The sequence below is a fragment of the Notechis scutatus genome, chromosome 1 (assembly GCF_049901735.1).
Source record: "Notechis scutatus isolate UNSWTSFEM ecotype Mainland chromosome 1, rNotScu1.2, whole genome shotgun sequence".
In the NCBI taxonomy this organism is placed as follows: Eukaryota; Metazoa; Chordata; class Lepidosauria; order Squamata; family Elapidae; genus Notechis; species Notechis scutatus.
This window is the reverse complement of record NC_142009.1, coordinates 58,870,072-58,894,920: the sequence shown is the minus strand read 5'-3', so window position 1 is coordinate 58,894,920 and position 24,849 is coordinate 58,870,072. Positions and strand designations below refer to the sequence as shown.

Genomic DNA, 24,849 nt, shown 5'->3' with positions numbered 1-24,849 from the left:
CGGCCCCAATCCTGGTGGCTTTTCGAAATGCCTTAAAAACCAAGACCTTCCCTCTGGATTTAGGATCAGGTTAGGTTGTTGTTTTTACTTGTGCTGCTTGTAGAATGTATTTCTATCTAGTTTCTTTTAATTGTTTCATCTATTATTTATATATGGAGATTTCTATGTTTATGTGTGCTTATCACCCAGAATTATTTGATTAAGAAGGTTGGGCATATAAATTTGAATACAGTAATAAATAAATAACAAAATAGCAATAGTAATAGCACTTAGACTTATATACCGCTTTATAGTGCTTTCCAGCCCTCTCTAAGCGGTTTACAGAGTCAGCACATTGACCCCAACAATTTGGGTCCTCATTTTATCAACTCAGAAGGGTGGAAGGCTGACTCAACCTTCAGCCTGGTGAGATCCAAACTGCCAAACTGCTGGCAGCCAGTGATTAGCAGAAATAGCCTGCAGTACTGCATTCTAACCACTTCGCAGCTCTAAAAGTTGTTTTCATGTGGATTTGTTTGTTTCCTGCATATGGCCGGGAAGCTATGTTATATTGACTGAGACAGTGTATAAGTACCATAATAGATAGATAGATAGATAGATAGATAGATAGATAGATAGATAGATAGATAGATAGATAGATAGATATTAGCAATTTCACAATACATGAACCAAAGTTCAAATATTCTTTGAAAAGTATATACCACTGAATTTAGCACTGTAATTCACCTGTGTAATTACAATAATATATACACCTTTAGAAACCACCAAGTGCCCCAAATGAGATCATTTGATCACTGGGGAAGGGGTTGGGTGGGAGGGAGCCATTGGTGCTTTGAAAATGGTTCATAAGTAGCCCTGGGGTAGTCTGTTGTAACTTCAACCAGTCACTATATGACTGGTTGCTAAGTGAGAACAACCTGCAATAGAATGAACTGAACATAATGAATGGAAAAAAGAATATAGAGTATAGAATGAACCGAACATAATGAATGGAAAAAAGAATAGAGTAGACTAGACTAGACTAGAGTAGAGTAGAGTAGAGTAGAGCAGAGCAGAGCAGAGCAGAGCAGAAGAGAAGAGAAGAGAAGAGAAGAGAAGAGAAGAGAAGAGAATAACAGAGTTGGAAGGGACCTTGGAACCCCCTGCTCTGAAAGGAAATCCTATATCATTTCAGACAAATGATTGTCCAATCTCTTCTTAAACACTTCCAGTGTTGGGCCACAACTTCTGGAGAAAAGTTGTTCCGCTAATTGTTCGATAAGCTGATATTTGTAGGTTTGCCTCTTTCTGCTCTTAAGTAAACAGATAATATATATCGGTAGACTTCAGTTCTGAAGTGTGCTTGTTTTCTCTAGTACCTAGAGTGTCTAGAGTATTGCCTACATCAAAGTTCTATGGAAATGGATAGGGAAAATGTGTTGATTATAAGCCCAATGAAACCACTTATTTTCTGCTTCAGAAGTGGCAATGGGACATGGGGATGAGAAAGGTCAAAATGGCAATGGTGAGAGTGAATCAAGATTATGGCTATGTGTGTTGCAAACAATTCCTATAAGAAGAAATGGGAGAAGTCTAAAGATGTCAGTGTGTATACTGTGAAATGCTGAAAAGAAAAAAAGTTTGTAGACAAGGAAGAGAATAGAGGACCCATTCAATGTAGTCTCCAGATATTGTGGAAACTCTCAGAAAGACTAAAATCTTAGTATAAGCTATATCTCAAAAGAAATTCCAGAAACATAGAAAATGGATTCTGTGGGTACATTAGAAGCCAAAGGAAGGGCAAAGAAGGTCCACCGGATGGACAAAAGGGTGAGAAAGCAGGACTGTTTTGCATCTGTATTGTCTCAGAGGGGAAACAGAGCCCTAGTTGATCATCAAAGAGAAAACCACAATTTAGACTGGAGAAGATTAAAAAAAAAAAGATTTTAGCTGATTTAAACAAACTTAGGTCTCCAGCTCAGATGAACTACATCCTGGGTTTTGAAGACACTAGAAATGATTGCTTAACTGTTCTTCGTAATCTCAGATTGTTCCTGGAGGGCCAACAAGGTTTCAAAGGACTAGAGAGTAAATGTTATCTCCCTTTCCAGAAAAGGGAAGTAAGATGATTATAAACCTGTCAATGTGATATGTATTCTAGGCAAAGCTTCAGATTATTAAATAGCATGTTTGCGAGCATTTAGGCAGGCTGCAATTAACAGAAGCCAGCCTCAGTCTATCTATCATAACCAAATCATGCCATATCTCCTCATCCAGTAGAGTTCCTAGTTTAGTAGATTGTAGAAATGCTACAGGCATAGTATAGTTGGACCTCACCAAAGCTATTATAGGGGAGTTTCTCATGGTAAAATAAGGGTTAGGTGATATTACTCCGAGATGGACTCACACTTGGATGAATGATCACATCCAAAGAGCGCTCATTAATGGCTCTAGTTCATCATAGAGGAAGCATCCAGTGGAGTGCCATGGGGCTACGATTTGGGTCCTGGCCACTTTGAAATTTTACCAGTGACTTGGATGAAGATTATTTAATGAATTTGCAGTTAATACAAAGGAGGAACAGGCGCCGACACTTCAGAGAAAGTATTGCAAAAAAAATCTATCCAGGCTTGGGCAGTTGGATGAAATGAATACAGCCCTTGAGTCACGATCGTTTGTTCAGTTACTGTTCAGAGTTTACAGTGGTGCTGGATGGATGGTACTTATGGTTGATCCCTGAAATTATGGCCATTGCAGTACCCCAGCAATTACAGAATCAAAACTTGGGTGCTGGGCAGCCTGCCTATACTTAAGACTGCAGGGCTCTTCAACTCCCCTCACCTGCCTATTCTCTCCCCCTGCACCTCTGCCATTTTATTCCCCCTGTACTCCAAGGTTGATGCTGCCCTGCCCAAAGACACCCCCCCATCTTGACCTTTTCCATCTTCTTGCTCCTGATGCTGACCCCTGTCCAGGCCAGCCATGCATCATCAGCAGTGGGAGCAAAATATACAGGGCAGCAGCAGGGTCCTTAAAGTGCAGAGCAACAAAAGAGGCTCCATGCTATACTGCTATGTTGGGGTGGTCATGGACTCCTGTGAGCAGCTGTGTGGCTGGGTGGGAATAGCTTGGATCGGGTGGGTCTTCGGATAACAACCAATGGAATTCAGTTAACGATGGCAACATAGACTGGTGGGATTGCTGTCACTAAGCAATGCAGCCACATGATATCATGGTTTATGCAGGGGTGGGATTCATTTTTTTTAACAACTGGTTCTGTGGGCATGGCTTAGTTGGTGGGCATGGCTTGGTGGTCATGTGACTGGGTGGACATGGCTTGGTGGTCATGTTATTGGCTGGATGTGGCCAACTCAATGTCACTCACATCGAAGCACGCATCTCCTCGCCTGGCCTCTGATGACTGTGGGGATGCTGCAACAGTCGTAAGTGTGAAAAATGGTCGTAAGTCACTTTTTTCAGTGCCATTGTAACTTTGAATGGTCACTCCACACAAGCAAAGTGCCAGTTTAAGGTCACCCTGCTGGCTTTGTGCCTAAATGGGATTAGAACACACAGTCTCAGTAGCCTGATGCCTTAACCACTGCACCACTCTGTCTCTCCTTTTAATAATCCAATTACTTTGCAAATCATTTTATTAATCACAGGCTTTTTTACAAGAGGAATTTAAATGGCAAAGGGCCAAAATATTCAGTTTAAACACCTGGTGTATTGGCAACTTATTTCAGATGCATTTCCTGAATTATAATTACAATACTACTAGAATGTGTTATAGTTATATTTAACCTTACATTATGTTTCAATAAAAACAACTATTCAGTTTATTCATAAGGTAGAAATTTATTATTTTTAAGAACGATGGGACAAGGAACTAGAATATTCTATACTAATGATTCAACAGAAAAGGTTTTGTTGTTGTTGTTATTAGTTGCTAAGTCATGTCTGACTCTTTGCGACCCCATGGACCATAGCATGCCAGCCTCCCCCCCATCTTCCATTGTCTGCCCAAACTCATGCCCACTGCATCAATGACAATATCTAGACATCTCATTTTCTTCTGTCCCTTTCTCCTCTTGCCTTCAATAACAATGATTCGTAACATCTGTTAAATATATCTCCTTTGATGATCGTACGACGAAACTAATTCAACACAAGCTTCTTTTCTGTGTCTACCATATTCCACAGAAAATGTTCCAAAAAAGCTGGTTACCAACCCCTTTGGGTTGAAAATGCAATATGGATGAGGAACACATGTAGATATAACATGAGTTTGTTCAATTAATATCATTTTGGTTTGGTGTTTACAACGCTTAGAATATGATACTATAGAGATAGTTGTTGCTTAAAGATGCAATTATGTTTTTGAATTATATATTAAAATTATAGAATGGATCACAATATGGAGAATTATGGATACATACTTACAGCTGGAAGGATAGTTAATGCGGAGTGACAAGTACATATTACTTCCTGTCTATGAATGAGTCAATGCAGTAGAAAGACTGATTAATATTTCATGTGTCACTGTTTAATGAGTTACCGGTATTTTAATTAAGGCTGAATGATATCTTTAATGTACACTATAATATGGTTTGGTCCTTCCTTCCTTCCTTCCTTCCTTCCTTCCTTCCTTCCTTCCTTCCTTCCTTCCTTCCTTCCTTCCTTCCTTCCTTCCTTCCTTCCTTCCTTCTTGGAATACTTAAAGATGGAACAAGCTTTTGGAAACTTGCTTGAATTATAAAACTGTTCAGTGCTATCATATCAGAAATGTAGCCCAAGTCCCAAGCCCAAACCATCAAAGCAAAACCATGCCTGAGGGCAGCATCTTATTTTGACCAGGCCCCGTGACATTACTTCCTCCCTATCTTATAAATTCAAATATTAGCTATATATTGGAGTTAAAGTATTATTTTCCCTCTTGTTATGGTTCAGAGCAACTTGCAATGACTGGGCACAGGGGCAACAGAAGCTGGAGAGAGATTGATAAATTGTACCCTGGTGTAGTTTTTTGGTTTGGTTTTGCTGACACAAGGATGGGTGACAATCACTATAGCTCAGCAATGGGAGAAGACTATTTCTTGGGCAAAATGGTTTCACAAATAATTTGGATGCCTTACATGCATGTAAGCAAAGAGAAGAAGAGTGTGACTACCAGGAAGGTGGACAGGCTCACAGTAGCCAGGAGGCACCATGGATACAGCTGAAGGATCAGATTAGGGTCCGATCACCATGGAGGAAAAAAAATCTATCCATTTGGACTCCAAATGAACATTGACTTGATGGCACATAATATTCAATTAGGTTTGTGCATGCATTTGTGTGTGAAGGAGACATCAGCAGCATTCACTTACATTAGCAAGGATGCCACAGATCTTCCTAGAGCTCTGCAAGCAGAACGGGTTCAATCTAAGCTCTGCACTACGGCATCTCATTTGGAACAGTCGGGTGGGGCAGTTTCCTGTTGACAAGCAATATCCATCTTCTCAAATATTCATACCCTATTCTTGTGATTTCCCCGTCTTGCCAGCCTCCTTTTGTTAGGTAGGAATAAGAGAAGGCATAAAAGCAAATGCTGCAAGAAAATAGCAAGTGGGGAGCAAACATCTGTGGCTGATTTTTCCATCTCCACATTGACCACCTTGGTCAACTCTATGACCTATTAATGCTGCTGTTTTTCTCTCAATCACCTGTTGCAGAGGACGCACAATGAAGCTGGTGGCAATATGGAAGTACTCTTAAGGTCCCCCCCCCACCCCCTTCAATTGTGGATGCTTTGCACTCTCATAATGAATGCATAATTTAACTTTTTGAGATTCTTGTAATTTTTATTATGTACTGCAGGGGGCAGCAGAGTATTTTAAATATTCCCTTTTGTTTGCACAAGGGATGATTTTTTTTTTTTGGTGGGGGAGGGGAACAGTAGAAGACAAACCAAAACATAAATCTTTTTTAGAAATTCATGATGTGGCAATTTGGATAGATCACTCTAAAATACTCAAATACGATGCACTGGGGGTTCAATAAACCTTACAGTTAACATCCCGTAAGAAAGACTAAGTTGTGCTGTGTGTGTGTCAGGTTTAGCCCTTTTTTTCCAAGGGGGACAGAATGTCAGAACTGTCATCTCTTTTCTGTCTATTGCTGGGTACCGGTCTGCCATGAACTCTGGGGGTGGGGGAGGGGAAAGCTGGATGGGAGGGGAGAAGACTTTACCCCCTGAGGCACCGTTTCAAGGTCATATGGCTGGGAATGGAAAGCAACTGCATCCCAGCCCACACTTGAAGTGACTGTTCCAAAAACATCTTCTTTGAATATGATTGGATGATGCAGGACCAGAAATGGGAAGTACCTAAGAGAGAGGAAGTTTACACTTTAGGAATTTGGCGCATGAATTTCAGTTCTTTACTGTATGTCACCTGACCTTTAATAATTAGCATACAGCATGTTTGGAGTATATATGGAATGCTAAAAGACTAATTAAGTAATTAAGTAACAGTATGTCCCATATAAGTAGAAAAAGGTGCATGATAATAGTTGTCTTGGATGCAAGTATGTCACAGCATTCTAATATATCTCCATTATTTTCCAAATTAAAAAAAAATGTATTAAGAAATGGACAGAACCGGAAAGTTTCAATTCCATCTAAATGACACCTTAAAAAGAAAAAGAGAGAAGGAAGAGATGGTCAGAGGAGAATTGGCGAGGTGAGAAACAGGTTCACTTATCACTCCCTTATCTGTCCCACCATTTGCTCTAATAGCCAAAACAGGCTCTCAGGAGGCAAGAAAGAGCCGCCATCTCTTCCACCCTCTTTCTTCACCCTGCTAAACCATGTAAACACCCATGAATGGAAAAGGAAAGAAATAGTGGGGACAGAGGGAGTGAAGAATTTGGAACATAAGACTGATATAGGTAAAAGCCAAGGGTGGGATTCAACTGGTGTTACTACTGGTTCGGTGACTACGTTTTGCACGTACATCTAAAGAAACCTTAAGCGGTGCCGCCCGGACAGCTGAAAAGCGCTGCGGGCAGGTGTGCAGCATTTGAAAAGCCTCTTTTTTCCTGCTTTTTCAACCTCAGCTGTGCCGTGCAAAGCAGCTGAGGTTGAAAAAATAGGAAATAAAGGACAGGTAAGAGCCTGGGCAGGCGGGTGGGCCAAACAGCAGCAAACACAGAACCGGTTCTGTGTCTGCTACTCTTCAGAGTTACTGGTTCTATAGAGCCAGGCAGAACCGGTAGCATCCCACCCCTGGTAAAAAACTTTGTTAAAAAGAAGGTGCTTCTATCATATTCCAGATTCCAAAGCACAGACCACTCTGAGGTTTGGAATGCTTTACATTCATATTTTCAGGACTAGAAGATTGCCCTTTCTGTCCACAACAGTTTGTTTAGTGATCATTCAAAGTTACAATGGTACTGAAAAGGTGAGTTATGACCATTTTTCGTACTTACAACCATTGCAGCATCCCCATGTTCATGTGATCAAAATCCAGGCACTTGGCAACTAACTCATACTTACGACGCTTGCAGTGCCCCAGGGTCATGTGATTCCCTTTTGAGACCTTCTGATAAGCAAAGTCAATAGAGAAGCCATATTCATTTAACAACTGTGCTACTAACTGAACAGCTGCAATGATTCACTTAACAACTATATCAAGACAGGTTATAAATGAGGCAAAACTCACTTAACAAATGTCTTGCTTAGCAATAGAAATTTTGGAATTCATTGTGGTGGTAAGTCAAGGACTACCTGTAACACTAACTCCTCTTTAATAAATGGGATTTTCTTTTTTTAAAAGGAATTAAGGGAATAAATACTGCAAAGGCTCACTCTCTTTGAGCGTGTTATATTTAAGCCCCTATGAGGTCTGATGCTATGTTCCAATGTTGTCGTTGAATCCTGTTAGACTTTAAGCCCTATGCTTTGAAATATTACCTTACTTGGATCTTTTCTATTTCTTAGGCTCTTTTCTCAGAACTGCTGTTTCTTGAAACCATGAAGTAGGAAATGTCCAAACTATTATTGCGCCATTTTTGTTGTGTTCCTCAGCTCCTGACGTTTCCTCTGCCTGTTGTCAAATATACAGTGGTGAATTTCAGGTGAATGTTGAGAAGGAACTGTACTTAAGCATTTAACATTAAGTAGTAAACAAATGAATTTAGTGGGATATGTTGGCTGCCGTTTAAGCAAAGTTGAATGGAAATCCTCAGGAAAAGAAAATACTGAAAAATGATGAATTAAATTTGCTGACCTCTCATAATGTCCCAAAATAGCTGCCAGCAAGGATTTCTGTAAATTAATATGTGGGCGTGGCTTGGTGGGCATGACGTGGCTTGGTGGGCATGGCAGGGGAAGGATACTGCAAAATACCCTCCCCTCCCCACCTCACTAACCTGCTTTCCAGCTCTGTTCTCCTGTGCAGGGCAACCAAAACAGACTCAGCCAATCAGCTGGTACTCAGGAGGCAGAGAATAGATGGGGGTGGGGCCAGTCAGAGGTGGTATTTGCCGGTTCTCTGAACTACTCAAAATTTCCTCTACTGGTTCTCCAGAACTGGTTGGAACCTGCTGAATACAACCTCTGATGCTAGCCAGATGAATACTGATGGATGTTGGTAGGGAGAGACAGAATTTGTTTTTCCTTATTTTCCTCCCCAAAACCCCAACCACATAATTTCGTAGCAAAGCACGGGTATCGAGCTAGTAATTCTATGAACAGTGCAAATTTTGCAAGGATTTAGCTGTAAATCTGTAAGTAAATCTACAGAAATCTGTATCTTGGTATCTACAGATATCATACAGGTTTTCATCTTCTTTTAAATTCTTAGGAGACATAGAAATGTAATTCCCAATTTTGTAATTACATGACATTATAAAGTAGAACATGTAATTATTGAAGAAGCAGGTCTGCTTTGATCTGATTTTCCATAATAAACTTATATAAAAATGGGAAATTGCCAAGTACCGGAGGTTGCTTGTTTAAAGAGCAATTGCTCCTTTTTATTCTTTCTTGAAGAAATGATTATGAAATACATAAGACTCTTCTTCTTACCTTGAAGTGTTAATATTTTATCACTTCGCTTTTAAAAGTTGCATTTTCAAATGAGAAAAGGGCAATAAATTTTATGACAGCTGAATTATCTGCTCACCAAGTTATAAAAACTGTCAGAAGAGAAAGTAATTTCTTAACCACAGAATCATCATTTGGTAAAGCAAAGCCAACATCTTTCCAGACGCATTCATTCAAAGAGGAGCAAAGCATGAAGAAGCTGAAGCTGTCATTCTTCCTCTGGCTACCCTTCTTCTTAGGTAAGGCACTTTTCCTTTATAACCTTTCCAGACATGCCTCAAGCAGCAACTCATCTCAGAAACTCATCTGAAAGTCAAAGCTGATAAGAATTTAATTTATCTTCATTATTAGCAGAATGAAAAAGCAGACAAGTTTTCATCTGACTAAAATAAAGCACGCCCTTGTTGCTGGTTGAGTTCTAATACTACCAAATGCTACATCTGCATTAAAACTGATGTGGTTTCTCTTCAAAGTAATTTGTTTTTAATTGACTGGGTAAATACTAAGACTGGCGGACACAAATCCTGGTAACAGTAGTATATAGTTATTCCAGAAGTATTTTACCAGAAGAGTACTACATTCCTCTGTTCGCAACAGAATACTCTACGCTACCAGGCTTGGGACTCTAGGCTTAGACAACCTTGAACTACGCCGGCTAAGATTGGACTTAAGCTTAGTACATAAAATCATATGTTACAACGTCTTATCAGAAAAGTTTCACAAATAATTTGGATGCCTTAAATGCATGTAAGCAAAGAGAAGAAGAGTGTGACTATCAGGAAGCTGGACAGGCTCACAGTAGCCAGGAGGCACCATGGATACAGCCGAAGGATCAGATTAGGGTTTGATCACCATGGAGGAAAAAAAATCTATCCATTTGGACTCCAAATGAACATTGACTTGATGGCACATAATATTCAATTAGGTTTGTGCATGCATTTGTGTGTGAAGGAGACATCAGCAGCATTCACTTACATTAGCCAGGATGCCACAGATCTTCCTAGAGCTCTGCAAGCAGAACGGGTTCAATCTAAGCTCTGCACTACGGCATCTCATTTGGAACAGTGGGGTGAGGCAGTTTCCTGTTGACAAGCAATATCCATCTTCTCAAATATTCATACCCCATTCTTGTGATTTCCCCGTCTTGCCAGCCTCCTTTTGTTAGGTAGGAACAAGAGAAGGTATAAAAGCAAATGTTGCAAGAAAATAGCAAGTGGGGAGCAAACATCTGTGGCTGATTTTTCCATCTCAGAAGAGAAAGTAATTTCTTAACCACAGAATCATCATTTGGCAAAGCAAAGCCAACATCTTTCCAGATGCATTCATTCAAAGAGGAGCAAAGCATGAAGCAGCTGAAGCTGCCATTCTTCCTCTGGCTATCCTTTTTCTTAGGTAAGGCACTTTTTCTTTATAAACTTTCCAGACATACCTCAAGCAGCAACTCATCTCAGAAACTCATCTGAAAGTCAAAGCTGATAAGAATCTCTCTGATGGTTTACATGCTAAAGCAGAGAAAACATAACTGAAACTAATCTAGGGTAGTGAAAAGAGCTACTGCAAACTGAAACATTATAATGCCAAGATAGGTGTGTGTTGTGTGTTGTGTTTTGTGCTGGTGACAAATGTAGGAACATTGGAACCATAGTTATGAACTGCAGCTTCCCGAGAGAGATGCTTTTCCCATCATGATTTTGGATCATCAACACTGTTGGCATAAAATGCAGAAAATGCCAGGTCACATAGCATTGTTTAATTTATCTTCATTATTAGCAGAATGAAAAAGCAGACAAGTTTTCATCTGACTAAAATAAAGCAAGCCCTTGTTGCTGGTTGAGTTCTAATACTACCAAATGCTACATCTGCATTAAAACTGATGTGGTTTCTCTTCAAAGTAATTTTTTTTAATTGACTGGGTAAATACTAAGACTGGTGGACACAAATCCTGGTAAAAGTAGTATATAGTTATTCCAGAAGTATTTTACCAGAAGAGTACTACATACTCTACACCATCAGACTTGAGACTCTAGGCTTAGACAACCTTGAACTACGCCGGCTAAGATTGGACTTAAGCTTAGTACATAAAATCATATGTTACAACGTCTTACCAGTTAATGAATATTTCAGCTTTAACCACAACAACACAAGAGCCAAAACAGATATAAACTAAATGTAAACCACTCCAAACTTGATTGCAGGAAGTACGATTTCAGCAAACCGAGTGGTCAATGTCTGTAACTCACTACCTGATTCTGTTGTCACCTGCTTTAACCCCCACTCCTTTACCCTTAAACTAACCTCTATTGACTTTACCCCATTCCTAAGAGGTCTGTAAGGGGCGTGCATAAGCGCACAATCCTGCCTACCATCCCTGTCCTATTATCCCCAATTATTAGTTCCTATTTCTTACATTTAAACTAGGTTTATTCTTATTTCTATTGTATTGTAAGCTTTTGACAAAATAAATAAATAAATAAAAAATAAAAAATAGTTCTGTAAGTAGGAGTTTGAGAGAAGTTCATAATAAGCAAATTTCAATTTTTGTTGTTGTAAGCAACCTCTATTTTTACACATTCTGTGCAGTTGTGCCCTCCCCTATGAGAAAGAGCAACAAGATCAAATGCCAGTTCCACTGATACTTTTCATGCAAGTGTTTGATATTTTAATTAGATGCTGTTATTGGAAGCATTTTTAAGAATCCATAATTCAATCATTAGCAAGTGTATCTGTTGAAATCTGTCCTGTTATTTGTGTAGAAACCAAACATTTACAACCCCCAAACCATCATATTACTCAATCACTATGAAAGTTGGTGGAACAAAGAAATAAATTAAACAAACACATTTTTTTCTTAAAGGGACGGCAGCTCATATTCTGGCAACCAAGAATAAAATGAAAGAAGAAATTGAACTGGATGTAAGTCATTGTTTCTGCACTATTGCAAGATGGAAAGGGATGTGTGACATCTTTCAAACACGATCTCTCATTCAGATGTGTACTCAGTGTACTCAGCTATCTTTTCTAGCTTTAGCTTTCCAGTTATTGAACCTGACTGGCCTGGCAGATGAATTTAATTCCTATTTATTATCCTCTACTAATTAAGCAGAGCAACCTAGTTTAGGCTTGTCAAGGCAGGTATATATATCACAGTTTCACTCAAAGCAGATGTAAGATTATGTAGCATTAATCAATGGGGAGGGATGTTGTTCATATTTGGTTCTGAATTTTCTGGTTGCCCTGCTTTGTTTAATTAAATACACAGTCTGAGGCAACAAGTAGTTTGCTACCTGTAGTTCAGTAACAATGGAAGATAGTAGCCAGCTCTCTGTGCTAAAGACAGATACAGTTGCTAGTCCAACTAGCTTAGTATATGAAAGTATCAGGATATATGATTGATGCAAAGAGCCATGGTGGCACAGGACTTAAAGTGCAATATTGCAGGCTAATTCTGCCCACTGCCAGAAACTCAATCCTGAGATTGACTCAACCTTCCATCCTTCTGAGGTGGGTAAAATGAGGACTCAGATTGTAAATTTGTAAACTGCTTAGAGAGTGCTATAAAACGCTATGAAGTGGTATAGAAGTCTTAAGTGCTATTGCTATATTTGATAAAGAATGTAGACAGCCATTGTACTGACATGTCCTTGCAGAAAGTCTTTTAATGTTTTAAGTACAAGGTCTATAAAAAATATTTCCTGGAAAAGTGGATGAGCTTTCTTATTTTAGTGTTGTGGATCTCATTGTCCATTATAGCATACTGACTGTCCATTCTCTCATATTGTTTTTCCTACAGCCTCTAAGGAACTACAAGTTACAAAGTTGTCATCAAACTTCATCTTCAGGTATTTGTCCCAAGGAGCATATTCAAAGTAAAAGATAAGAATTATCTTATTGAGCACAAGAATGCGGGAGTCAAGATTACTTATGTCATCCAAGTCCTAGATAAATCAGGGGGGAAATATAATTCAGATCAAATGAAAATGAGTGAAATAATGGATTGTTATTATTTAATTACAATACATTTTGTTTTATTAGTTAGGATAAAATATTTCATCCTTATTATTTAGAATTATTTCAATCAACTGTTATCTGCTTTGCCCATAGCATTTAAGTGTCTGTGTGTAGGAGTGCAAAAACACAACATATACATATATCCACTTTTGGAATAAAGCAATATGCATGTGTAAAAGTAATTGTAATATTTTGGATTTGCCTTTATTTTAATTTAAATAAATAGTGATAAGGAAAACTATTATCGTACTTGGTTAACTGATAGCCTATGTTTTATTTCTTCAGTTCACACACTGCGACCATCAGACATTCAAGTAGCTGTTGCTATAGGAAGTTTGGGAAATGTGAGTATAACAGTGAATTCTCTTGAAAAGGGATTGTGCAAGAAGTACAGTAGCCTTTAACCAGATAGAAAAACTATTAGTCTGTTGAATCAAAGCAAACTTGCCAACTTATGAATTGGCTCCTGTAGCCATGCTCTGACCAACTACTTGATCTGCAACATTCCTAATTTTTCTTTCCTTATCACTCTGATAATTTTTCTTGGGTGAATTACTGACATCTCAAGTACATCGAAATGGATTTATCAAACTTTCTGCCTTTCTCCCATGCTTTCCTTTCTTCATACATTCTCTTTGTCTACTTTTAAGATTGTCACATGCTAACATGGTAGAAAACCTTAACTTCACCATCTAGTAAGTATTCTGCTTTAATTCTATTCAATTGACAAAGTCTCTTTATTGGGCTTTTATTTTTATAGTAGTGACCAACTTTTGTTCCTTCATCTCAGCAGGTCTTCTTATGCAAACTGGCATTCTCTTTGAACTTCTGCCTGCTTTTTGTTCTTCATTTCTTTTTCTTGGGGGTTACAGATCACAGTAGTGGATCAGGAACAAAATTCATTACCAACATAGAATTTCCCTTCCTATTATGGTACAAAAAGGTAAAGGTAAAGATTCCCTTCGCATATACATGCTAGTCATTTCTGGCTCTAGGGGGCGGTGCTCTCCTTTTCCTCACTCTTTCTTTCCTGGTAATAGTTTAAAAAAAAAACAATTTGTTGTCATCTTCCTTTTTCTCTTTATTTCCAGATGGGAGCTTCTGGAAAGGAGCAAGCAGATCTCTTCCAAAGGTAGTATCATTTATTAGGTTCTGAGGACATGTTATTTTCCATTTGTGTGCTTTGCAGAATTCCAGATCTTTCCTTTAATAATAATAGAAGAAATCTACCTGAGGCAGGAATCAGTATAGAAGGAACACAATATTACAACAGGAGAGACCATCAACACTTTCTTCAAGCACAGTAAATGGAGCAAATATATGAGGAATTCAGCTGGTGAGGTGTTCCAATAGGGGACAGCTAAATAGTCAAATATATACCATAATATTGGGGACGCAGTGGCTCAGTGGCTAAGATGCTGAGCTTGTTGATCAGAAAGATTGGCAGTTTGGCGGTTCGAAACCCTAGCGCTGCATAATGGAGTGAGCTCCTGTTACTTGTCCTAGCTTCTGCCAACCTAGCAATTCGAAAGCATGTAAAAATGCAAGTAGATAAATAGGAACCACTTCAACATTTAGTCATGCTGGCCACATGACCACGGAGATGTCTTTGGCTCTTCAGCTTTGTAATAGAGATGAGCACCGCCCCCTAGAGCCAGAAACGACTAGCATGTATATGCGAGGGGAATCTTTACCTTTACCTTTTTGTACCATAATAGGATCATATTTCCTTCATTTCTATCCCGATATTGAACAGGGATACTAATGGATATTTAGATACATTAGATACATTTCTGACAATGTTTTTTAAAATGCAATTTTCCACCGCTCCCAAATGGATTAACAAGTAGGAAAAGAAGTGTCATGGCCCACATTCAGGATTCAGATTCTGAGTTTGAACTGAACGTGTGGTATGTCAGCCTCAGATTGGAATCACATGAGGCTGATCAAACACAGGCAACAGCTGAGCAGCTTGGAGAGTCATGTGAAGTGATATAAGACCTCCCAAATGATGTACCTGATGTTTTGAGAGGAGAGCAGTACACTGAAGGTCTATCAGGCCTCTTACCAAACAAAGAAGTAGACCTTTGCGATAGCTGGCTGCAGCTTATATAAGAATCTGCTCTGCCTCTCTTCTCTTTGGTGGAAGCAATGTCTGACTTCCGGCTTGTGTGTGAATCCTGTTCTTGAATTTCTGACCCTTAGACTGGCTGAAAACCTTGACACAGAGCTTTGAAACTTGGACACAATTTTGGGTGATTCTTCTGAATGTTCCTGTTTCAAAACAAACTTTGCTTTGTTGATACTCTTTTACTCCTTTGATAATTATGCTCCCTGAAAGTAAAACTGATAATCTCCCAAGAGAGCATCTGTGCTGAAATCTGAAGCACAACAGTGAGAATTTCATTGGAAGTTACATTTTCTCATCCAGTGAGCACATTGGATGATCAAAAGATTAGGGTTATCTGACATATTTTATGTAATGTTTAAATTGTCGTCCATTACTACATTGAATAATAGCAATTAAGATTTTAATAGTGAGAAGAAAAATAGATGATTGCCGGACTCAAAAACAACCCCTTTCAGGAAATATGATTTTTTCCTAAACATCCCACAATATAAATAATATAGATATTAAATGGAAGGGAGGGAAAAAGACAAGGCCTAATACAAAGCTAATATATTCTGGTATCTGTTATTCTGTATGAAGGAATAATTAATTGATATTGCTATTTTCAGCTCAGAACAAGACTTTACTCAGGGAAGCATGAGAATACTTACAGGTATGTCTTAAATTCTTGACAAAATTATTTTGCTACTCAATGATTAGAAAAGTTTAAGAAAGGAAATGGTTCTCATTGTTTAGCCTCAAAGAGGAAATGGTTTTCCCTCCTTGTTCAGCCTTGATCTTGTTTAGTCTCATGATGTTAGATAGTTAAAGCTGATGCCAGTCTTGTAGTTAATCAAACCCATTCCTTTATTGTGTGCAGAAAATTTAGAACTAGACCAATAGTCCAACTATAATCTATGAGCATATTGAAGATGGCCTGTGGGAAGCAAAATAACAATGCAATAATAATATAAACTCCCTGCATTACTTTTACATCCTAGTCAGAGTTAGATTAATTATGGGGTAGTTTGTTGTTTGGTATAATATTCTGTGAATTTAAATAGAGGTAAATCTATTGCACATGTGTAGTTTTGCTGAAGTATACTTTCTTTGTTCAAGCCTGTTTGATTCAGTCCTGATATCAGGGGCCGCAGAAAACAAGTCTTTGCTTATTTTTAAGTGACATTTGGAGAAATATCAGAAGCATGCCATCATGTCTGTAGGAGGAGTGGCAGAACCTAAGGCCAGAGTTAAAAGAGGGATCAGCCTAGAATCCTTTTGTAGCCACAAGAAAACTAAGTCCAGCCTCCTTTGAATTCCATTGACCCTTATTTAAATCCAAGCAAGTGTGATCTGTTAGTTGAGAAGATTCTGGTGCATAAACATGATAAGCAATAAATCAGTTTAATTGAACCTTCAGGTATGACCAGATCTTTCACACCTGACATTATCCTCCATTAAATTTTATTTTTCTCCTGGCTGAATTTGTCTGTACCTTTTAATTTTCCCTCATAAGACTTGTTTTTATTTTATTATTTTTTGCTCACCTTTACCTTCTGTCAAATTCATTAACATTTTCATTTATATCCTTGGAAGTTCTGATGAACCACACACTATCACTCCATCCCACCCAGTTTTGTGTTGTCTGTCAATTCAATATGTATTCCACCATTTCTTGGTTGAACTTAAGAGTAGGGAAGCTTTGGCCCTTTAGCTATTGGTAAACTCAACTTCCAGCAACTCCTCCTACTGAAAAACTGTGCCCAAAATACAGCTAAATTTCATCCGCTTTACTTTAATATGATGAATCATTAATTAGCACTGTGAATATAAACCAATTATACTTATTTTGTCTATTTTTCTTTTAGCATCATTAATAAAATAAATCTCATTCTTAGCCAATCTCAAAAAGCTATGCTAAGTTAAAATTGGTTAGTACTAAAGTGAGAGGTGGTTTGAAAATTATAGGGACTAAGAAGAAAACAGTGACAAACTATTTCCAGAATAGTTTCATGGAAAATAACAAGGTAGGAGGCCATAAAGTCTTCAGGGTTTGAGTTCAACTCAAAGGAATGTTACTTCATATATTATAATTAATATTATCACTATCCATGATGAAATTCCCATTCTAGTCTTCCTTCTGTATCCCTTTTTAAAAATCCCTAATTTGTTGCCTGGTTGGTTTCATTGTCATGTGTGCACAAGCAGTTCCAGAGCCTATGAATAAACTGAACTAAGTTTATTTCTTTCAGCTCTTATTAGGACGTATAATCCTTCTGTGCAATATTACTCTCCCTTGGGAAATAGTGGGATTTTATCAAGAAATGGAACTATGTAAGTTCATTTTTTATATACTGGGCTGTTTCTTGTTCACCTGGGTGTCATTGTTGAATTGATGAATGATGCTATACAGAGGTGATATTCAGCAGGTTCTGACCAGTTCTGGAGAACTGGCAGTGGAAATTTTGAGGAGTTCAGAGAACCAGCAAATACCACCTCTGACTGGCCCCACCCCCCAACTATTCTCTGCCTCCCGAGTCCCAGCTGATTGGCTGGGTCTTCTTTTGTTGCCCTGCACAGGGGAACAGAGCTGAAAATCAGGTTAGTGGGGTGGAGAAGGAATGGGATTTTGCAGTAACCTTCCTCCAGGAGTGGGGTGGGAATGGAGATTTTGCAGTAGCCTTCTCCTGGAGTGGGGTGGGAATGGAGATTTTACAGTATTCTTCCCCTGCCATGCCCACCAAGCCATGCCCACCAAGACACGCACACAGAACCGGTAGTAAATTTTTTTGAATCCCACCACTGATGCTATAGATGAAAATTATGCAGGAAATAAAAAACATTGTCAACTCATAAAATATTTCTATGGTCTTTTTAGAGTTGCCAACAGAAAGAGAGTGGGGAGCCGTGGGCAGCTTGCATTCCATAAATGTTTTCAAAGTTAGTTTCTAAATGACTGAAGTTTTTCTGCCACACAAAATTCTAACTGGAGATATGATTGATGACTCTTGGCTATGGATGTGTCCCATTGGAGAATAGAATATACACCCAGGGGGTGGGAGAAAACCAGGGTCAAGGGTGACAATGAATGATGGGACTCAGAGTCAGGTAGCTGTAAGGGATCCAGCAGTTACCCCCATTTAAATCATGAGTCTCGAGTCGAACTTCCAAAACTTAAAGAAGATTTATTAGGAGTAAACATGCCAGCATTGCCTGGGTGTAGCCGACTCTGAGACACATCATTTATTGTCACCCTTGACCCTGGTTTTCCCTCACCCCCTGGGTGTATCATAATTCATATTCTCCAATGGGACACATCCATAGCCTAGAGTCATCAATCATACTCTCCAGTTAGAATTTTACGCGGCAGAAAAACTTCAGTCATTTAGAAACTATCTTTGAAAACATTTATGGAATGCAAGCTGCCGAAGGCTCCCCCCTCCCTTTCTGTTGGCAGCTTTAAAAAGACCACAGAAATATTTTATGAGTTGACAAACATATTTTTGAAATAGGAGTAATTACCTATTTATTTACATGACACACTTCTCTGTAATGCTTTTGCTTGCTTTTCTTTTGGAAAATCATCAGAAGCATTCCATATTAAAAGGGAAGCTAATTGAACAGGAAAAACAAAGAAGTGGTTAAAATTATTAAGATGCTAAGAATAATTATTTATTAATTATTTTTCATCATTAGGACTGTTAATAAAAAAGGAAATTGTACAGATAGCCCTTGATTTACAACTAGTCACTTAGCAGCCGTTTGAAGTTACAACCACCTAGGAAAAGGTGCTTTAAAACCCTTCTGGCTGTCATCAAATATCATGCTGTTGGTCGCACCCATCCAATTACCGCTTTTCAGAAGCTTAGCAACTGGCTGGTTTCAGAGTCCCACAATCATGTGACCATAATTTGTGATTTGGCAAAAAAAAAAAAAAAAAAACCCAAGCAAACAAACACCCATTCAGGAGAATGGGTTCAAACTTATGGCTGTGTGATTTTGCTTAATAGTTGTAAAATTAGGTCAGATAAGGTGGCTGCCTCAATTTATAACTGGCACAATTTATAACCAAAATTCCAATCTCAATTGTGGTCATAAGCTGAGGACTACCTGTATTGTTATGTAGGAATGACACTTGGGAATGTGGGAAGGGAAATTGCTGCCTAGGGAATAGTCCAATAAGAGAGGGCGTAGCTCACAGCTGCATAATAGGTAAAGAAACAGACTCATAAAGTAGTTCCTGTATGGGAATTTTTGTACTTTTGTAGAGCCTGTTAAGGTAGCATTACAACAAAATGGAATCATCTCATCTGGTCACGTTTCCTATCTAACCTGGGTAGGCTGACATCAGTCTCACAGGTGTGAAAGTACAAATATCCCATCATCCCCTTTAGTAAAGTCCTTTAGACTTTCTAAATACTGCACATCCTACTCATAATCTCTTCTCTTGGCTTCTGAAAACATCACTTAAGAAAGGGCCATTTTATACTTTGGAATAGCCTGGATTCTGTAGATTAAAATTCATCTTTCTAGCTGCCAAGAAAGAATATTTACCTGCTTAGCCATTTCTCTCTTTGATTTGTGACACAGTGATCTTTTGGATCAAGCAAAAGAACTTGTGGAGAGCATGAGAGAGATCCAGGTATGTATATTGCAACATATTATAATGCAATCTACTTATATTTATAATCTCTTGAATATTCAATGTTTGGCCAAAAGCATTTCCATCCTTGAATCATATACATCTATTAGAGCATACGTGTCTTTCTGGTGCATTCAGGAAATGGTTCTACCAACATTTGCTGATTTCTCAGGTCACACTTGTGTGATAGGATCAACCCTAATTAATTGTAACTTGAAATTCTGCTTTGGATAGAAACACTGATATTTTGAGTTTGAGTTAGGATATCAAAATGCTAAAGACACAGAGACATGGAAGACCATCAAATAAGCTTATAACAATATCTTGTTGTCTTTTGCTTTCTCTTGCTTATAATATTATGATGGTCAAACCTTAAAAATTAATATATTTATATAACATAGCAGCATTTAATTCTTGGTCCTATGAAACTAGGGGACACGTTCCTTGTAATTCTGAAAATTGTTCTGATTTTTTTTAAAGGCCAGCTTTATTTTTCAATTAATAAGACTACCTAAAATGTACTAGGATAAAAAATGGATTTTTTTAAAAAATAGAATCAGATATATTAATATTTAGTTCTCAGATGATGGAGAATTCTGAAGACGCCTAGCTTGGTGGAAGCCATTCATATCTTAGAAGCATTTTTATGAGAAAACACACTCTGGACACTTCCCTCTTATCTGGACATCATTCAACTTTTTTCATGACAGGAACTTTCAGATTAGAGTCCAAACGGTACTTTTTCAAGAGGCAACTGGACTTTCTGGTTTTTCTTTGAAGGCGTTTCTCTTCTTATCCGAGAAGCTTCTTCAGCTCTGGGTAAGAAGTGAAATGTCTTCAAAGAAAAAACAGAAAGTCCAGTTGCCTCTTGAAAAAGCACTTTTGGGATAACCATGACCAGGATGACTCAGAATCTCTATAGACTTTCAGATTAGAGTTTTTGACCCTAACATTTAAACAGGTGCAATTTTTACAAAGTTCATACTATGATGAATCTATTTTTTTCTGTCTTGGTTCTCCAAACAGATTTTGGTAAAATTGTGAAGAGGACACAGTACAGCTCCTCTTTGTTATTGTAACTTGAAACCTTTATCCTAGTTTAGTTCAGTTTTATCCAAGTTTAGTTCAGCTAGTAATGTGGCCCCACAAGATTGGAACAAATGTAATAAAATAAAGGAAGTTAGCTATGAGACCCAAGGCAATTCCTTTTCACTCAATGTAGTCCAAGCAAGCCAAAAGCTTGCATATGCCTTGTTTAGTGGTTAAGGCACCAGGCTAGAATCCAGGAGACTGTGAGTTCTAGTAACGTCTTAAGCATGAAAGCCAGCTAAGTGACTTGTGGCCAACTTAGCCCAACTCACTCACAGGGTGATTGTTGTGGAAAAAATGGGTGGAAAGTATAGTATTAGGTATATTTACCACGTCCATTTATTTATAAAAATAATAATAGTGGGATTAAAAATATTTTTAAAAATCAAACAAACTGCCTAGGACAATTATTGTGATCTGGCCATTCAGAAATATTGAGGACAGGTGTATCAGCTGTTCTCTTTAACCTCTTCCTTGTGATAGCTTGTGTTCTTTCCCTTTAGTTGTTTGACTATCAAAATGACTGGAAGCTAATCACAGTTTTTCACCTGTGTTCTTCGCAGAATTCTGACTCCCAGGTAAATAAAAGGCGTGTGTCTTTACTTGTCTGTGTTGATGTTTCTTGGATGGTGCCAGCTTTCTTTAGAATATAAAAGCCACCCTAGGCAGGGGCATCCGCAGGGGGCAAAAAATGTATGTTTAATACCCGTAAAAAAGGGCTGGAGTTTTGATTACATTATCATGGCTACTATATTGACTTTCTGACCGCTCCTACAAATGGCCTTTCATCTAGGCCAGGGGTGTCAAACTTGTGGCCCGCGGGCCAGATGCATCACATGCTGGTTCCGCCCCCACCCAATTTAGCGAAGGGGGAAAAAGTTCCGATATGCCATGTGACACCACCATGACGACGTGAGTTTGACACCCCTGATCTAGGCAGCAGTATCTTCAGGATCTCATTGCGTTTGTCTGAATGATAAAAGCTGCACTGCTCATGCAAAATTGCAATGATTGTAAAAATGGGGTGTGGCTGTATTGCAATGCTGCGAGACTGATTTTCCTTCCAAAATAACATTTTATTTTTCCTTTAGTGGTATATTACCCATAATAATTTGTATTATTAAAAATAACTCATTTTCCTAAGGGATAAGCTTTCTCTTCTTGAAGATGTAATCAAATATCTGTAAATCAAAGTGTATTAAACATTCTTAAATATGTGTACAGTAACAATTACTTATCTCCCACATTTTAGAAAATGCTACGAATACCACAGTTAATTACTTAATATGGAAAAATCATTTTATTTATGCTTGCAGTCAAAGTAGCAGATAAATAGCACTGATATCACAGTGTTGAAATTCAGCAACAAATCAATTTCAACAGTATATTTGGAGTTTTTTGCATTTTTCACTTTAAAAAAATGAAAAAAAAATGAATGATTTGTAAATGATATGTAAAATATACTTAAACTTATGCCTACTTGGCCCCTAAATTCTTTTATACTATTCATGTTGGTCCACTTCTCATTTCATTGTTGTCATGGCCTCTAAAGTACATTTTTAATTTAAAAAAAATTGTGCCGAGTTATGAATAGATTGCCCCTTTGCCTAATCTAACAAGTAAGACTTCACAGGACATTATGTAAACTCAATCACAAGCCTTGGAAAAGGTATACGTTTTTTGTCTTCACAAATACATATTAAAAATATTTTCAAAATATAATAATTTTAGCAGAAGAAAAATCTAACAGAGTCCCTGTAAAAAGTATATGCCCCAGTTAGAATTAGGGTTTAGTTCTAAAATTATTGAATATAGATTATTTAATGCAGGAAAGGAGACGGTTAATCCATAGCCATCTTTTCATTGATTAAATTAAGAAATGGAAAATTCCCACTCTTTTCAAGATATATTTACTTGAGATTCCTTTCCACGCTGGTGAAATGACAGATATGAGAGGTAGACATTATTCTGAAATGTTTGATTTGGAGTGAAAAAGTTGCACTGTTGACCATTTTCTCATATAAATTGCTTTATTTCAAACAGGATATTTCCCGCCTCAACAGCATAAAGAAACTTGAAAGAGTATTGGATTTTTTATACAGAGAAGTATGAACTTTTTCCCAGCTTCAATAATTTTGAAACATTGGAGTTATTGATATGGACTTATGTATAGCATATGCATATCCCTGTATCTGTGACAGCCGGTGTAATATAGTTAACATAGTTAAGGGAATAGGGAGACCCAGTTCTTACAGGCAGCTGGGTGGTTTGGGGCCAGTAATTCTCCTTCTTTAAATGCTAGATTGGAAAGTTGAAAAATACTGATCTATTTTGGGCCAGCAAAATAGAATATAACCTTCAATCAAAGGACCTTCATCCTGTAATGGATTGATTCAGCCTGATATTATTATTACCTATTACAGTATTAGTAATATCATACACACAAATATATACAGACCTACAGATATTCTGTTCACTGTTATATTTGTCCCAAGATGGTTTATAATGTAACAATAAATATGAACTCCACTCAAACTACTGAACATGAATTATTGCTATTTTTACAATAAAAATTGTAGTGTTTATAATACATCCATTGCCCACATAAAACATCCCCTATGGGAAAACGTCTGGTTGCCTAATTTAATCACATTGAATTACAGAGGTAGTTCCAATGTTGGAACATGTAATTAGTGTGCAGGGAACATCCTTCCCCTTGGAAAGTTGGGGAAAGTTGTTTTAGAATTTAAGTAAAGGTAATAAGATCCAGCTCAATCTCACACAGCCTTCTCATTATACTCATACATCACCTCTGTTGATGTATACATACAGCTATCAAAGTTTTGCCTACAGATAATAGCTGTTAATATTATTTTATAATCCAAAAAGCTTACTTTCAGTTGTGTACAGTTATGTCCACATATAAATAGCATGCTTAACCTAGTTACTCAGTTGATCCCCAATACACTAAACCAGGGGTCCCCAAAGTTTGGAGATCTCTGCACTAAACTCAAACTAATCAAATAGGTGTGTGCAACCTGCTCAGAAGCCTAACCAAGAATAATTCCAAACAACCTGTGAATTGTTGTGAATTTATTTGGTAGGTTTTCACCTGATTTAAATAAACTGGCTATATGAATATTGCTCAAGCTCTTTCATAGGCTAAATCAGTATCCATTCTCTCAGTGAAACTTCTTTTACCGTTCTCTTCCATCCTGAAATAGTGAGCAAGGATTGCAAAGGCACCAAAGTTCATAGTAAAGATTGGTGGTAGAAATCCTTTTCTGCAATAGGAAACTATTAAAGTAATTCATTTGGCTATTCTTCTATCACTGCAGGTTCCTAAAGTCTTTGTAAATCTGGTGGATTTTACATTGCTCCCAATCTCAACTCTTTCACACACAGATCGGAATTATGTCAGGTAACCCAAAATTATAAACTGGGACACTTTTCCTCTTCCATTTTAGCTATGTATTGTTTTCTTTATTTTTCCCCCAGAGGTTTGTTCCAAAAATGCTCTATATGATTTGGCAAATCACTAGTCATTTAGGCTTCACTCATAAAAGTTTTCACTTGGGGCCCTTTGGCCCATTTCTGTATTACCTTAACACGTACCAGATGTGCATGTTGATTAGCACCTGGAAACTGAATTTTCCCTACTGTGGTGCCTTTCTAGAATTCCCAGGCAGTTGAGGAATTTCCAGGTTAGGGATGTTTATTCTACTTTCTTAGACATGCCAAACAGGTTGTGTGATTGTAGGCATCCACAATGACTTATTATGAATCATGATATTGCATAAATGAGAACTTATGCAGTTTGCATGATAACAGTTGATTTTTGTAAGCTACTGAAAGTCTGTTTGATTATAGCATGATGGAAACATATTTAATAAATGTCATTTCCCTCCTTCTGTCCCTTTGGACACTGCACTG

At 37.9% G+C, this 24,849-nt stretch overlaps 1 protein-coding gene across 2 annotated transcripts in view; it reads left to right on the top strand.

The window, feature by feature from the left end:
• The first annotated feature begins 11,938 nt into the window (after positions 1-11,938).
• Positions 11,939-24,849, top strand: part of PLB1 (phospholipase B1) — a 114,504-nt gene continuing 101,593 nt past the window's right edge. The window contains exons 1-10 of one of the 2 annotated variants that reach the window (XM_026681679.2): positions 11,939-11,980; positions 12,858-12,906; positions 13,361-13,419; positions 14,167-14,207; positions 15,815-15,858; positions 17,438-17,519; positions 19,776-19,827; positions 21,420-21,494; positions 22,960-23,022; positions 24,255-24,337. In XM_026681679.2, the coding sequence (XP_026537464.2) occupies positions 11,957-11,980; positions 12,858-12,906; positions 13,361-13,419; positions 14,167-14,207; positions 15,815-15,858; positions 17,438-17,519; positions 19,776-19,827; positions 21,420-21,494; positions 22,960-23,022; positions 24,255-24,337 (572 nt within the window). In that variant the 5' untranslated portion in view covers positions 11,939-11,956. Of the gene's footprint in view, positions 11,981-12,857; positions 12,907-13,360; positions 13,420-14,166; positions 14,208-15,814; positions 15,859-17,437; positions 17,520-19,775; positions 19,828-21,419; positions 21,495-22,959; positions 23,023-24,254; positions 24,338-24,849 lie in introns of those variants that run through there. The other variant, XM_087965297.1, reaches the window with a different exon arrangement.